A 14,688-nucleotide genomic window follows, 5' to 3' on the forward strand; every position below is an offset into this window, starting at 1 on the left:
ATGTGGAGAAAGAGAAAATAATGGGGAGGAGGCAGCTGGGTTTATATATGATTTGCAAACAGAAAGAGGTGACGCTTCTATCAGTCTCTTTAGAATATAACATCATGCTGTCTGCAACTGCTGGATGATTAGGATAGGTTTTTTTAGGACAATTAACAGGAAGTTGGATGCACACAACCTGGACACACATTTATTTATATTCAAAACAATCACACACTAAAGTACAATAGAGATTAGAGATTTTCAAAAGTACCAGTAATACAGTAATGAACTGATAGGTGTCTGCTTTCAAACTCAAATTCACTTTTTGGGTAAAATGTCCATATTGGTTATATACATTTAGAAACACTTCTGTTCAAAATTTGGGGTCAGTAAGATTTTAAATGTTTTTTTTGTTTAGTTTTTTTAAGTTCTATGTTCACCAAGGCTGCATTTATTTAATCAACACACAGTAAAAAACAGTAATATTGTGAAATATTAATCTAAAGTACAATAGAGATTAGAGATTTTCAAAAGTACCAGTAATACAGTAATGAACTGATAGGTGTCTGCTTTCAAACTCAAATTCACTTTTTGGGTAAAATGTCCATATTGGTTATATACATTTAGAAACACTTCTGTTCAAAATTTGGGGTCAGTAAGATTTTAAATGTTTTTTTTGTTTAGTTTTTTAAGTTCTATGTTCACCAAGGCTGCATTTATTTAATCAACACACAGTAAAAAAACAGTAATATTGTGAAATATTAATAACAACGTAAAATAAATATTTTAAATGTAATTTATTCATGTGATGGCAAAGCTGAATTTTCAGCAGTCTTCAGTGTCACTTGATGCTTCAGAAATCATTCTAATATTCTGATTTGGCGCTCAAGAAATATTTTTATAATTATCAATTTTGAAAATAGCTATGTTGCTTAATGTTTTTGTTAAAAATTAGATTTTTTCAGGATTTTTTTTTAATGAATAGAAAGCTCAAAAGAACAGCATTTATTTGAAATAGAAAGCTTTTGTAATATTGTAAATGTCTTTCACTTTTGATCAAATGTAATTCAATAAATTGCAGAATAAAAGAATTAACTCCGTTAAAAAAACTTTGGGTGGTGGCATACCATTGGTCTTAAGAGAATGTAAAACAGATAGGACAAATGATCAGATATCAAATATCGAATATTTATTTCTGACTGTTCATTCGTCTTGATGAACTACTTGAACGAACATTAAAATATCGAAACTGATACACTAAAAATATTATTGAGACTTAAATACCATCATTGTAATTTCATCTGATAAGATTAACATTTTACATTTATATTTAACTTTTTTTATATATACATTTAAAGTGTAATACTCAGTAGCATATAATTTTTTTTGCTGTTGTATAAAAGATGGTAACAAGTATGGTGAAATTTCAGTAGTACTGGTATAGTCTTCTAAAGCTTTGGTATCATGACAACAGGAGACCTTCTAATCTCAAACCCTCGACTCAAACTGAAGACTAAATCCTGCTGGAAAAAATAATGGAACTCCACAACCTACACAACTGCCCGAAGAATGAATGCTCTGTGTGTGAGAGAGACAGAGTGAGAGTGTGTGTGTGTGTGAGAGAGAGAGAGAAATTAAAGGTTGCACAGGAACAAAGCTGCCTATTATCAAGTTTACGAAAGAGTGAATTCATAGACGTGATGTACAGAGTGACTAAGAGTGAGGTAGAGGGGACTGTACAGAATTACAGCCTGAGGAAGAAGCAGAGTCAGAAAGAGGAAGGGTGGAGGAAGGGAGAATTCCCTCACAAGAAGGATTTCCAGTTCTTAATCTAAACACAGACACAGCTTCTCTGTCACGGTCTTAAGTTTCCACTGCAAGTCAATATATCTGCTCACACTGAATGTGATGTATTCACAGCCACTCAGAAGACATTTAATGCATGCTTATGAGGAGCAGGATGTTGAATTAATAAGATCTTAATGTGGGCGATGCTACCAAAAGAAAAGCTATTAAATTCTTTAAAAAAAATAAAATAAAATTAATCCACAAAAAATGTACACACACACCTGGTCAAATAACTGTTTCCCTGTGGTGCTGGGTTGGATGGCAAACTCCAGCTCAGCATCCATCGTAGTCACACGAACACTGATCTGGAAAGAGGGGGGGAAAAAATCAAATGTGAATGAATTTTTTTTTTTTTTAAAGAAATGTAATGCATTTAGCCAGCAAGGATTCATTAAAATTGATCAAAAATGACGGTAAAGACATTTATATCGATACTTTATTAGAACAAATATTGCAACAAAAAAACTAATTATTACGCAATGTTTTCGTTTTTTGGTTTTTACCAAAGATATTACACAACCACTAATGAAAAGGAAATAAATAAAATACTAAAAATAAAGAAATACTAAATAAAGAAAAAATAAGTAATGAAATACAATATTTATACATAAATTATTTAAACAATCATATCAAACAGGAGTTAAGAAGTTAAGAGACTTTTTCCCAGAACATCTCATTTTTTCCAATTTTAGAAAAACATGGCATCCACAAGCCACTGAGAGATAGTTGGAGGCTTGTTAGATTTCCAATGGAGCAGTAAAGACATTTATAACGTTATAAAAGATTTCTGTTTTCAATACTGTTCTTTTTAACTTCGTTTCCATTAAAGAAAAATATATTAGACAGCACAACCGTTTTCAACTGTGATTATAAGAAATGAGCACCAAATCAGAATATTAGAATGATTTCTGAATAAACTGCATTTAAAAATGTTATATTGTAAAATATTTATATTGTAGTTTTATTATATTGTAATATTTGACTAAATTACTGTATGCTGTATGTTTTGGTTTTTGTCAAATAAACGAGGCCTTGGTGAGATAAGAGACTTCCTTCAAAAACATTAAGAAATCTGATACTAACCACAAATTTTTATTCAGCAGCGATGCATGTATAATACAAAAAAAGCACTCAATACATTCAAACAAAAAGCAAGTTGATTTACCATAAAATCAGAATCATTCAGTCCCTAATTAACATGAAAGCATGATCAATAAAAATAATGAACTCGATTTGTCATGGACAGCTTAAACATCTTTAATAGCTTATACTATCTAGAAAGAGCCTGAACCCTTATCAAAGAGCACTATAAAAGAGGCATTATGTGTATGTAAGGCAAAGTGCCTCACTTCCTCTCACTATACAATTACAGCCAATCACAGCACACCTCCTGTTAATAACACATCATTCCGAGGATTCATTCTCACTTTGCCGCTTCTGACTAATTCACAACTATGCAAATAAAATCAGCCCATTTTTATCAATTTTATTTCAATAATTAGAAAACTAACAAGTGTTCTGTAAAAATGTCTATGAAATATGAACGTCTTATTGACGTGGTGGTCCATATAACGTTTTTTTTGTTAACCAGCTTTGACTGTGTACACGAGAGATAAATAGCTCAATTTAGGCACACACACACCTCCAGCTCAGATGTACCCATAATGCCCTGCTTTATCAAGCAGCTGCCGGTGAGGCAAACCAGTGTCCATGTGCTGAGACTCTTAAGAGCTCAACATACCATTTGCACATCAATGAACCCAAATGACATTGTTTCTTGAAAGTCCTCTAAACAATCGTGACAAAAAGAAGCACAAATGAGATTTGATAGTTAATATTCAAGAGTCATGGGCCATAGTAAGGGGCCAGATTTTAAGGGAATAAAGAAACAGAAAGAATAAATATTTTAAAATATGCATACATTCAGCCTTAATAGTATGCCTAATAACCCCAAAAAGCTGTTAGTGTTTTGTCACATTAAGTTATGATTTACATCACATAAATGACAGTCTATATATTTTAAATTTGAAGCGAAGAAATTTGTCAGAAAAAGACAAGTTTGCATCACTGTAAATTCCTGTAACCACTTAAGTTTGTGTTGTAAAACAGTTAATATTTTAAAGGGGTCATGAACTGATGAATCAAAATTCCCTAGATTTTTTGACATATAAGAGGTCATTGTGCTAGAAACATTCTGTTTCAGAACTCAAGACTTTCTTGTTAGTCTGAAAACTTGTTAGTCTGAAAACAGCTTGTGGAAGGTACCACTCTATGATGTAATAGTGTGGCTAAACACCACCTCCGCAGAAGAAGATCAATGCCTAGACCACTACATCACTGCCTGTTTAGCCCCGCCCACCGAGTCTACATCACTGTCTGTTTAGCCCCGCCCTCCGAGTCTACATCACTGTCTGTTTAGCCCCGCCCTCCGAGTCTACATCACTGTCTGTTTAGCCCCGCACCAATTCACGTACGTAGTAGGTAAGCAATGTGAGAGTCAAAAGCTGGTCTACACAAAACCAAAAGATAAACTTTATCTAATGAACATTATTTTTAATGAAATTCCAGACCGCGTCAGTAAGTTTGTCTATTGTTCACTTGATTTCCCCCGCAGATTCATTTATAAACAAGGCACAATTCAACGCAGGATTTTCAGAAAGATTGAAACTAAAAGACGATGCTGTGCCGACTATATTGGATTTGACTGTAATGTCGCAACACACAAGTGTAAGTGACTGTTTTTATAAGGTAAACATTATAGATTTGTCTGTCCATCCCTGAAGGATGTACGCTGTCAAACATACACAACTGTTAGCCAATCATATCAGTGGGCGTTTACTTCTGAGTCTACAATCCTCCATGTCTATTCAAACAGAGCGTTGAGGGGGTCAAAACAGGACAGAAAATAGCCTATTACTTCTAAATTATGATGTTTTTCGATGTAAAAATCTTGATACCATCACAAGTGGATGTCACAGAACAGTACAAAATAAAAAAACAAAAGCAGTTCTAGACCCCTTTAAATGTTTACCTACTTACATATTATATCTCAGTCTTCTCACTGATAAAACAGAAGCGTCACTGGGATTCATTTTCAGCTTCTATGGATAGTCAAGCCGCCTTCTTTGATTTTGACATTCCCTTCCTAATTTAGCACCTCCCACCGATTCTACATCACTGTCTGTTTAGCACCTCCCACCGATTCTACATCACTGTCTGTTTAGCACCTCCCACCGATTCTACATCACTGTCTGTTTAGCACCTCCCACCGATTCTACATCACTGTCTGTTTAGCACCTCCCACCGATTCTACATCACTGTCTGTTTAGCACCTCCCACCGATTCTACATCACTGTCTGTTTAGCACCTCCCACCGATTCTACATCACTGTCTGTTTAGCACCTCCCACCGATTCTACATCACTGTCTGTTTAGCACCTCCCACCGATTCTACATCACTGTCTGTTTAGCACCTCCCACCGATTCTACATCACTGTCTGTTTAGCACCTCCCACCGATTCTACATCACTGTCTGTTTAGCACCTCCCACCGATTCTACATCACTGTCTGTTTAGCACCTCCCACCGATTCTACATCACTGTCTGTTTAGCACCTCCCACCGATTCTACATCACTGTCTGTTTAGCACCTCCCACCGATTCTACATCACTGTCTGTTTAGCACCTCCCACCGATTCTACATCACTGTCTGTTTAGCACCTCCCACCGATTCTACATCACTGTCTGTTTAGCACCTCCCACCGATTCTACATCACTGTCTGTTTAGCACCTCCCACCGATTCTACATCACTGTCTGTTTAGCACCTCCCACCGATTCTACATCACTGTCTGTTTAGCACCTCCCACCGATTCTACATCACTGTCTGTTTAGCACCTCCCACCGATTCTACATCACTGTCTGTTTAGCACCTCCCACCGATTCTACATCACTGTCTGTTTAGCACCTCCCACCGATTCTACATCACTGTCTGTTTAGCACCTCCCACCGATTCTACATCACTGTCTGTTTAGCACCTCCCACCGATTCTACATCACTGTCTGTTTAGCACCTCCCACCGATTCTACATCACTGTCTGTTTAGCACCTCCCACCGATTCTACATCACTGTCTGTTTAGCACCTCCCACCGATTCTACATCACTGTCTGTTTAGCACCTCCCACCGATTCTACATCACTGTCTGTTTAGCACCTCCCACCGATTCTACATCACTGTCTGTTTAGCACCTCCCACCGATTCTACATCACTGTCTGTTTAGCACCTCCCACCGATTCTACATCACTGTCTGTTTAGCACCTCCCACCGATTCTACATCACTGTCTGTTTAGCACCTCCCACCGATTCTACATCACTGTCTGTTTAGCACCTCCCACCGATTCTACATCACTGTCTGTTTAGCACCTCCCACCGATTCTACATCACTGTCTGTTTAGCACCTCCCACCGATTCTACATCACTGTCTGTTTAGCACCTCCCACCGATTCTACATCACTGTCTGTTTAGCACCTCCCACCGATTCTACATCACTGTCTGTTTAGCACCTCCCACCGATTCTACATCACTGTCTGTTTAGCACCTCCCACCGATTCTACATCACTGTCTGTTTAGCACCTCCCACCGATTCTACATCACTGTCTGTTTAGCACCTCCCACCGATTCTACATCACTGTCTGTTTAGCACCTCCCACCGATTCTACATCACTGTCTGTTTAGCACCTCCCACCGATTCTACATCACTGTCTGTTTAGCCCCACCCACCGAATCTACATCACTCTGTTTAGCCATGCCCACCGAGTCTACATCACTCTGTTTAGCCCCGCCCACCGAGTCTACATCACTCTGTTTAGCCCCGCCCACCGAGTCTACATCACTGTCTGTTTAGCCCCGCCCGCCGAGTCTACGTCACTGTGTTTAGCCCCGCCCACCGAGTTTACATCACTGTCTGTTTAGCCCCGCCCGCCGAGTCTACGTCACTGTGTTTAGCCCCGCCCACCATCACTGTATCACTGTCTGTTTAGCCCCGCCCGCCGAGTCTACGTCACTGTGTTTAGCCCCGCCCACCGAGTTTACATGTTTAGCCCCTGTCTGTTTAGCCCCGCCCGCCGAGTCTACGTCACTGTGTTTAGCCCCGCCCTCCGAGTCTACATCACTGTCTGTTTAGCCCCGCACCAATTCACGTACGTAGTAGGTAAGCAATGTGAGAGTCAAAAGCTGGTCTACACAAAACCAAAAGATAAACTTTATCTAATGAACATTATTTTTAATGAAATTCCAGACCGCGTCAGTAAGTTTGTCTATTGTTCACTTGATTTCCCCCGCAGATTCATTTATAAACAAGGCACAATTCAACGCAGGATTTTCAGAAAGATTGAAACTAAAAGACGATGCTGTGCCGACTATATTGGATTTGACTGTAATGTCGCAACACACAAGTGTAAGTGACTGTTTTTATAAGGTAAACATTATAGATTTGTCTGTCCATCCCTGAAGGATGTACGCTGTCAAACATACACAACTGTTAGCCAATCATATCAGTGGGCGTTTACTTCTGAGTCTACAATCCTCCATGTCTATTCAAACAGAGCGTTGAGGGGGTCAAAACAGGACAGAAAATAGCCTATTACTTCTAAATTATGATGTTTTTCGATGTAAAAATCTTGATACCATCACAAGTGGATGTCACAGAACAGTACAAAATAAAAAAACAAAAGCAGTTCTAGACCCCTTTAAATGTTTACCTACTTACATATTATATCTCAGTCTTCTCACTGATAAAACAGAAGCGTCACTGGGATTCATTTTCAGCTTCTATGGATAGTCAAGCCGCCTTCTTTGATTTTGACATTCCCTTCCTAACTGATATCCACAAAGTCCATAATTCGTGTATATCAACCCCCCCCCCCCCCCATATCTACACACTAGCTATTTACTTATTCACACACACACCTCCTTGAAGCCATTTTTCTACAAATATATCTCATATCCACACACTAAACTGTCATCTGTATTACATGTCAGATGTCTTGTGCTTCTGAATGTTATAACGGACTATTAGATATTCAGCACAGAAAGTGATATTCAGATCATGAAACATTGGTTAAATGGCTGGATTGTGAAACTGTATTTGAAACCCAGGTGTGTTATGTGTGTGTACAAGGTTGAATTATTGGAATGTGTGTCTGTTGGTAACTATCAAGCACTCTAGGAATGACTTTAGTATGAGGTGATTCATTTGAATTTAGCTTTTCTGTCTGTGTGTGTGTGTGTGTGTGTGTGTGAGAGAGAGACTGAGTGAGAATCCTAGCTCTGCTGTTTCACAGGCTTACATCAGCCAGTTGGAACAGAAAGAGAACAAGCAGAACTTTCCCCTCGACTGTATGACTTTTCTGGTTCTTTCCACTTCCACTCCTCTCTGGGTCTGCATGGGAGAGTTCATTTCATTTACACAAGCTCCAAAATAACCTCTCTCTCGATCTCACTCTTTCAGTAATGACAGATTTGTGTGTGTGTGTTTGAGGGTGGCAGTACATATGGAACAGCATATTGGTCGGGTAATGGACCCTCTCAATCCAGAGGTGGATTCACAGGGTAAAAATAGCTCATGTCTTCATGAACTAAGAACGCGTAGTTCAGCCTGGTCAGGGTGTGCGTGATGGGTGTGGTCTTCAGAGTGGACCCGCCAGAGGTTCTCTGATGCTATTCTTAGAACCATCACCCTGCCTTTACTCAGACGCCCTCACACACACAGAGAACAACCATACTCGCACAATTACACACAGAACCGGCAAAGAATAGGTTAAACATAGTATTTGCACTTTTAAGAAAAGCAATTTCAATAAAATGAACATATTAGCCTGTGACATATGTAGCTCTGTGACAAAAGATAACCCACAATGGTTGATGATATGACAGAAATGTAGATTCCATAGGGGAACTGATTCTGAGTGATAACTTTTAACCCTTTAAAACCAGACCTCCTGTGAGTACAATATTGTTAATCAATGGCACATGCTTTTGTTGTAGCCATCAACCTGCATTATTTAAAAAAATTAATAATCATGTTTAACAGCAGAATTTCTGGTGAAAACTACATTAACTAATGAAGTAAAACACAGTCACACCATGATTTGTATGCATAATTTGCAATACACATAGAATATATTACTTCATTACATAATCAACATCTTTAAATCAATAGATTTATATTTATTTATCCATCATTTCAATTTTGGCTACGTAATTCAATGTTATTGTAGTTTTCTTCTCTGTCTTGTATCTTTTAATCTGAATTTCAAATACTTCTTTGCTTCAAATCAAAGTTTATAATGTTGTGATTCATCTCATACTGTAATATAGTGTACTGTAGTGTAATGTACTGTAATATAGTGTACTGTAGTATAGTGTACTGTAATGTAGCATACTGTAGTGTAGTGTAATGTAATGTAGTGTAGTGTACTGTAATATATATATATATACAGCTGGCTGGTTTGGTTCCTGGCTTATAGCTTTCACAAATACTTTTTTTTTTTTTTAATCTCTATGGAAAACATACTTCCAGAATGAAGACGGCTAAAAACATGGGTGGGAACTGTTGTACCTTATTGAGCAGTTGTTGCTATTACTAATGTGAAGTCTTTCAAAATGTCAGGCTTCAATTCAATTAGGATGCTGCTTTAGAAGGTAGCTGCACGCAGTAGACAGCAGGGCTGCTCACTAGGGTTTGGATCAGTTAATGTGTGAAGTTACTTTGGCAAGCAGCAAAAACGCTAATCGTGAGTTATGACAGAGCCCAGATTTGGCAATCAATCCTTCGTATGTGTATAGCATACACCAAAATCACTTATACACACACACACACTAAAAAAAAAAAAAACACACACACACACATGCAACTAGAACAAGCCATGAAACTAACTATTACAATGAAAAGGCTAATTAGAGTAAATATTTGGACTAACATGACAAGTTCTCGTTCTAAAATCCAGTATAGTGTAAAGAACACATTCACTACAAAATTCAGTGTTTTTATCCCATTCTCTCTCTCACACACACACACACACACACACACACACAGAGGCTGTAGGACTGGAAAATGCATTCATACAGGGACAAAATGGCTGCTGTTTCTATCAGGCAGACGAGGGGAGATAAAATCCTAACAACCTCTGTACATTTGTGTGTTTATTCTATCGTTACCTCGCTAACTGACACCACAAACTAACTGTGGTGGTGAAAGTCAGCCTCTTTTCTTCTCACTCCCTCCCCCTCTTTTGGTCGTCTGATTCAGGGCAATGACAATACTTCCTCCAAAAATCATAGAGACAGCCAAATCGGAGTGTATATGTTGCCAAACCTCATCTGAACTTTTGTTTTTAATGCACAATTGCCCACACATTTGTGTGTCTAAAATGGAAAAGTGATCAATGAAAATATCAATAACATGCTGCTAATAATTAGCCGTCTTGTGTGTGTGTGTGTGTGTGTTCCATTGTAGTATGCAACAGAGGAAAACTAGCAAAAACATGCCATGTCACGGCACCATTATAGCTTAATCAAAGTCAAATTATTGTAATTTCTAGTAGTTTGGAAACAATTATGTTAAACTTTAAAACAGCAAACAGTTACAAGACCTTCACCACAAAACATAAAACTGCATAAAACAACATATACAGCTGGTAGAAATGAACAAACAATCTTAAACAGGAACTGTTCAGAACTTCCATATTACAGGGAAATATTTACATGAATTACTTCAACAGCATCTTGTTACTGCAAGATCAAATCTCTCTTGAAATCCCCTTTACAGACAAACTACTATGCATTTACATGAACATAGTATCAGTAGCTTCCAATGTTGAAACAGGATAAAAACGCATGAATATGAATTTTAAGTTGAAATGTGGCTCTGTTTTAACAATGAGCTATCTCACAAAACATATTTAAATAAATAATCGAGGTCCTTATAGCTACACCAAAGGCTTCTGCCACTAAATGAATATAGCTCATTTACTCTAGAGTGGAAGTTCTTTAAAAATAAAACTGACACCAGCATTATGCAGTTACATAATAGTCTTGTACAAAATATCTTGTTCAAAGCTATAAAGCTTTTCATGTGACTGTCCAAAACCACTTGCAAATTTATCCAACTATTTTAGCTTATAATCTATTTGTATTGCTTTACACAGACCCACACACACAGTTCGACTCACATGAGGCTGAAGTGAGATGTCGTTCAATGCTGCAGCTTTCCTCCATTGAAATGTGAACTGTTCAACAAACTCTAGAGCTTTCTCCTCAAACCCCCCTGGAGCTTTACCTTATTAAAAATCATTAATCTGACCATGTATGTATATGTGTGTGTGTGTGTGTGTTTGCAGTTCATCTGTCCACTTCGCACATACCAGCGACCTCCAACCCCTTTCTAACTTCATGGTCATGGTAACCACTAACCAGGTCAGAAATAATATTTGAGCAAATAATACTAAATGTAATGATGTAGACATTATTGCCTGTAATTTCAGAACACTTTGGATCATCTGGATGGTTTTAAATGGGTCCTATTATGCTCTTTTACAAAGTCTTGATTTTGTTTTGGGGGTGTACTAGATCAGGCTCTCATACTAGGTTGTTCGAAAAACACATTATTTTTCACATATTTTACATCATTACAACACCTCTCTCCCCAGTGAATGGCTCGAATAGTTCCTGAATCAAATGAAGGCCCGCCTTCTGAAATACGAAATGTGTCGTGATTGGTCAGCTGGGCCAGTGTGTGTCGTGATTGGTCAGCTGGGCCAGTGTGTGTCGTGATTGGTCAGCTGGGCCAGTGTGTGTCGTGATTGGTCAGCTGGGCCAGTGTGTGTCGTGATTGGTCAGCTGGGCCAGTGTGTGTCGTGATTGGTCAGCTGGGCCAGTGTGTGTCGTGATTGGTCAGCTGGGCCAGTGTGTGTCGTGATTGGTCAGCTGGGCCAGTGTGTGTCGTGATTGGTCAGCTGGGCCAGTGTGTGTCGTGATTGGTCAGCTGGGCCAGTGTGTGCTGTGATTGGTTAGCTGGGCCAGTGTGTGTTGTGATTGGTTAGCTGGGCCAGTGTGTGTTGTGATTGGTTAGCTGGGCCAGTGTGTGTTGTGATTGGTTAGCTGGGCCAGTGTGTGTTGTGATTGGTTAGCTGGGCCAGTGTGTGCTGTGATTGGTTAGCTGGGCCAGTGTGTGCTGTGATTGGTTAGCTGGGCCAGTGTGTGTTGTGATTGGCAGCACTTGGTCGGGAGATGTTACGCCCCTTACCATAGCGAGCTTCAGTGTAAATATTGCATCAAAATCAAATCAATTTGAGTGTGATTTAAACCCAGATGATTGTAACCACTCTAAGTTCATCTGCCTTGGGAAAGCTAGCATGTCTCCGACATAGTGATAACACTCGTTGCCTTCTCTAGTGCAGCTCAACCAGGTCTCGTCCCATTCGTCGATATTTGTGATATCACAAATCCTGGAAAATATGCGTTGTAGTCCAAACGAGTCGTTCGTTGTAGTTTTTGAAAAGTGATTTCTGTTAAATAAAATATCTCCTTTTGAAGTGGACTTTGAGCTTTGTAACTTTGCAGATCGTTTTTATGCTCAAACAGCAACATTACAGACTAACTAAAGTTGAAAAAGTGAAAAAGCATAATAGGACCCCTTTAAATCAGTTACAGGACTTATGGTGTGTACTTTTGTTGACAGAATTAAACCTGAACTTTAAATATGGGGTTTCAAAGAGAGGTATTTTCTAGAAAATCCAAAACAAAAAGAAGAAATTGTGAATACACTACCATTCAATGGTTTGGGGTCGGTAAGAATTTGTGTCTTGAAGGAAGCTAACACTTTTATTCAGCAAGGATGCATTAAATTGATCAAAATTGACAGTAACATTTACAGTGTTACAAACGTTTTCATATAAATGCTGTTTTTTAAGCTTCCTATTAATCAAAGAATCCTGAAAAAATGTCTCAGATTCCACAAAAATATTTAGCAGAACAACTGTTTTCAACTTGTTTCTCAAGCACCAAATCAGCATCTTACAATAATTTCTGACACTGAAGAGTAACAGCTGCTGAAAAATTGTTTTGCTTTGCAATCACAATTATATTATATTTTAAATTACGAAAAGTACTGAAATAGAAATTTAGAATAGAAAGTTATTTTAAGTTGTAATGATATTTCAAAATATTACTGTTTATACTGTATATTTGATTAAATAGTCCTAAATGCAGCCTTACTCCGCATAAGTGGCTTCTTTAAAAAAATGCTGAAAATTGTACCAACCCCAAACTTACTAAGAGCAGTGTGTATATACAGACTTCTGTGATTGAAACAGATATAAACTCGCAAAACTGTTAATAAAATTTTGCACAAGGGTTATAGTGTTAAGTTGACCTTTATCAGTACCTCACTTCTCGCCTGCACACTCCCTCTGACATGAACCTACAGAGGTCACAAAACTCCCACTCAGTACACTGAGAAACTGATGACTGGAGATAAATGCACATGTGTGAGTGCATGTGCATGAAGGAAAAGAGAGAGAGGAGTGTGTTTGTTATAAAAGAGGCCATTTTAGTACATTAGCTGTCATACACAGCTGCATTTTGGGCAACAGAAATCTGCAGAGGAAAAGGGGCCCATACTCTCTACACAAAGCTGTGTGTGTGTGAGAGCGTATGTGTGCAGACGCCGCAGTTCTGTGAAACTCCAAATAAGGTACTGCGCAGCAGCGTCAAGTCTAGCTGGCCCCGAACAGGAAACGCTCACACAGGAAGTGATGTAAGCACAGAAACCTTGAGTCATTTTCGGAAAGAAACTCTTGGACTTGCAGGAGTCTACAATAACGGCCGAAAAAAGGTTCCGACTCATTTTACAGGCCAATATGATTCCATAAGCAGATCCAAACCTCTATAAATGCATCCAGTGTCGCCAGTGACAAGAGAAACCCCATCTACTTATACTAGACTGATTTCTATTATCACAAAAAAAACATCTATTCTCGGAAAAGAAACGGTACTATCTAGTGTGCAGCAATCAGCCACACAACCTCACCGACACTTTTCATTTTAGTGTCATGTTTCATCTGTTTTCTCAGCCTAAACGCCTCTGATATTACACCTGGTTAACATTTACATTCACACTCAAACTGTTTTTGACCTGAGCTTCTCTTTCCTCAGAACATGAGAGGAAACTACCAAGCTACATGTAAGCTATTGTGCAAGGATGTGATGCTATTTTAAGAAAAAATTAATAAAAACTTGAAATTAGAGCTTAACCACAATATCAATTCTCAAATGTCTAATACAGCCATTTAACAGGCTAATAACTCACATTATATTAATAATAAAATTATAGTATTTAAAGCATATAGTGCTTCACAGATTAAGAGTTTGTCAAATCTTTCATTCACATTTTCATGTACATCATATATATATATAAAATTAGTGTGCGTGTGTTTCTTAATGACTACTTGATGAAGGCTAATAAAGTATTATCTAATATTTTGTTTATTGAAACATTTCTCTGTGAATGCAAAAGAAAGGCAAAGAAAATCAGTTTCAATTCATTAGCCTGTTTTAGTCATTTGGGCATTTACATGGTACTTTTCAAAGAACAATATGCTACAAGCCCCAAGATCACAGCACATGGTACATTTTTGCTAGTGGTACTTTTGAATACTTGTAATATATGACTCATGCAATACTAACTTCTGACACTCAAACAATGAAAGGCATTTCAAAGATTAAGTAAAAAAAAAAAAAAAAAAAAAAATAAACAAAAAATTTGTGAAAAAGTGAGGTGAATTTCCATCCTACTGTTGTCTTGT

General features: G+C 38.0%; 1 protein-coding gene across 1 annotated transcript in view; it reads right to left on the reverse strand.

The window, feature by feature from the left end:
• The window catches only part of LOC107597256 (moesin-like), a 31,400-nt gene that overhangs the window by 12,722 nt on the left and 3,990 nt on the right, over positions 1–14,688 (reverse strand). The window contains exon 2 of the mRNA XM_016288241.1: positions 2,052–2,135. Within this exon, the coding sequence (XP_016143727.1) occupies positions 2,052–2,135 (84 nt within the window). The remainder of the gene's footprint in view (positions 1–2,051; positions 2,136–14,688) is intronic.

Source organism: Sinocyclocheilus grahami, unplaced genomic scaffold (genome assembly GCF_001515645.1).
Source record: "Sinocyclocheilus grahami isolate Dianchi unplaced genomic scaffold, SAMN03320097.WGS_v1.1 scaffold230.1, whole genome shotgun sequence".
In the NCBI taxonomy this organism is placed as follows: domain Eukaryota; kingdom Metazoa; phylum Chordata; class Actinopteri; order Cypriniformes; family Cyprinidae; genus Sinocyclocheilus; species Sinocyclocheilus grahami.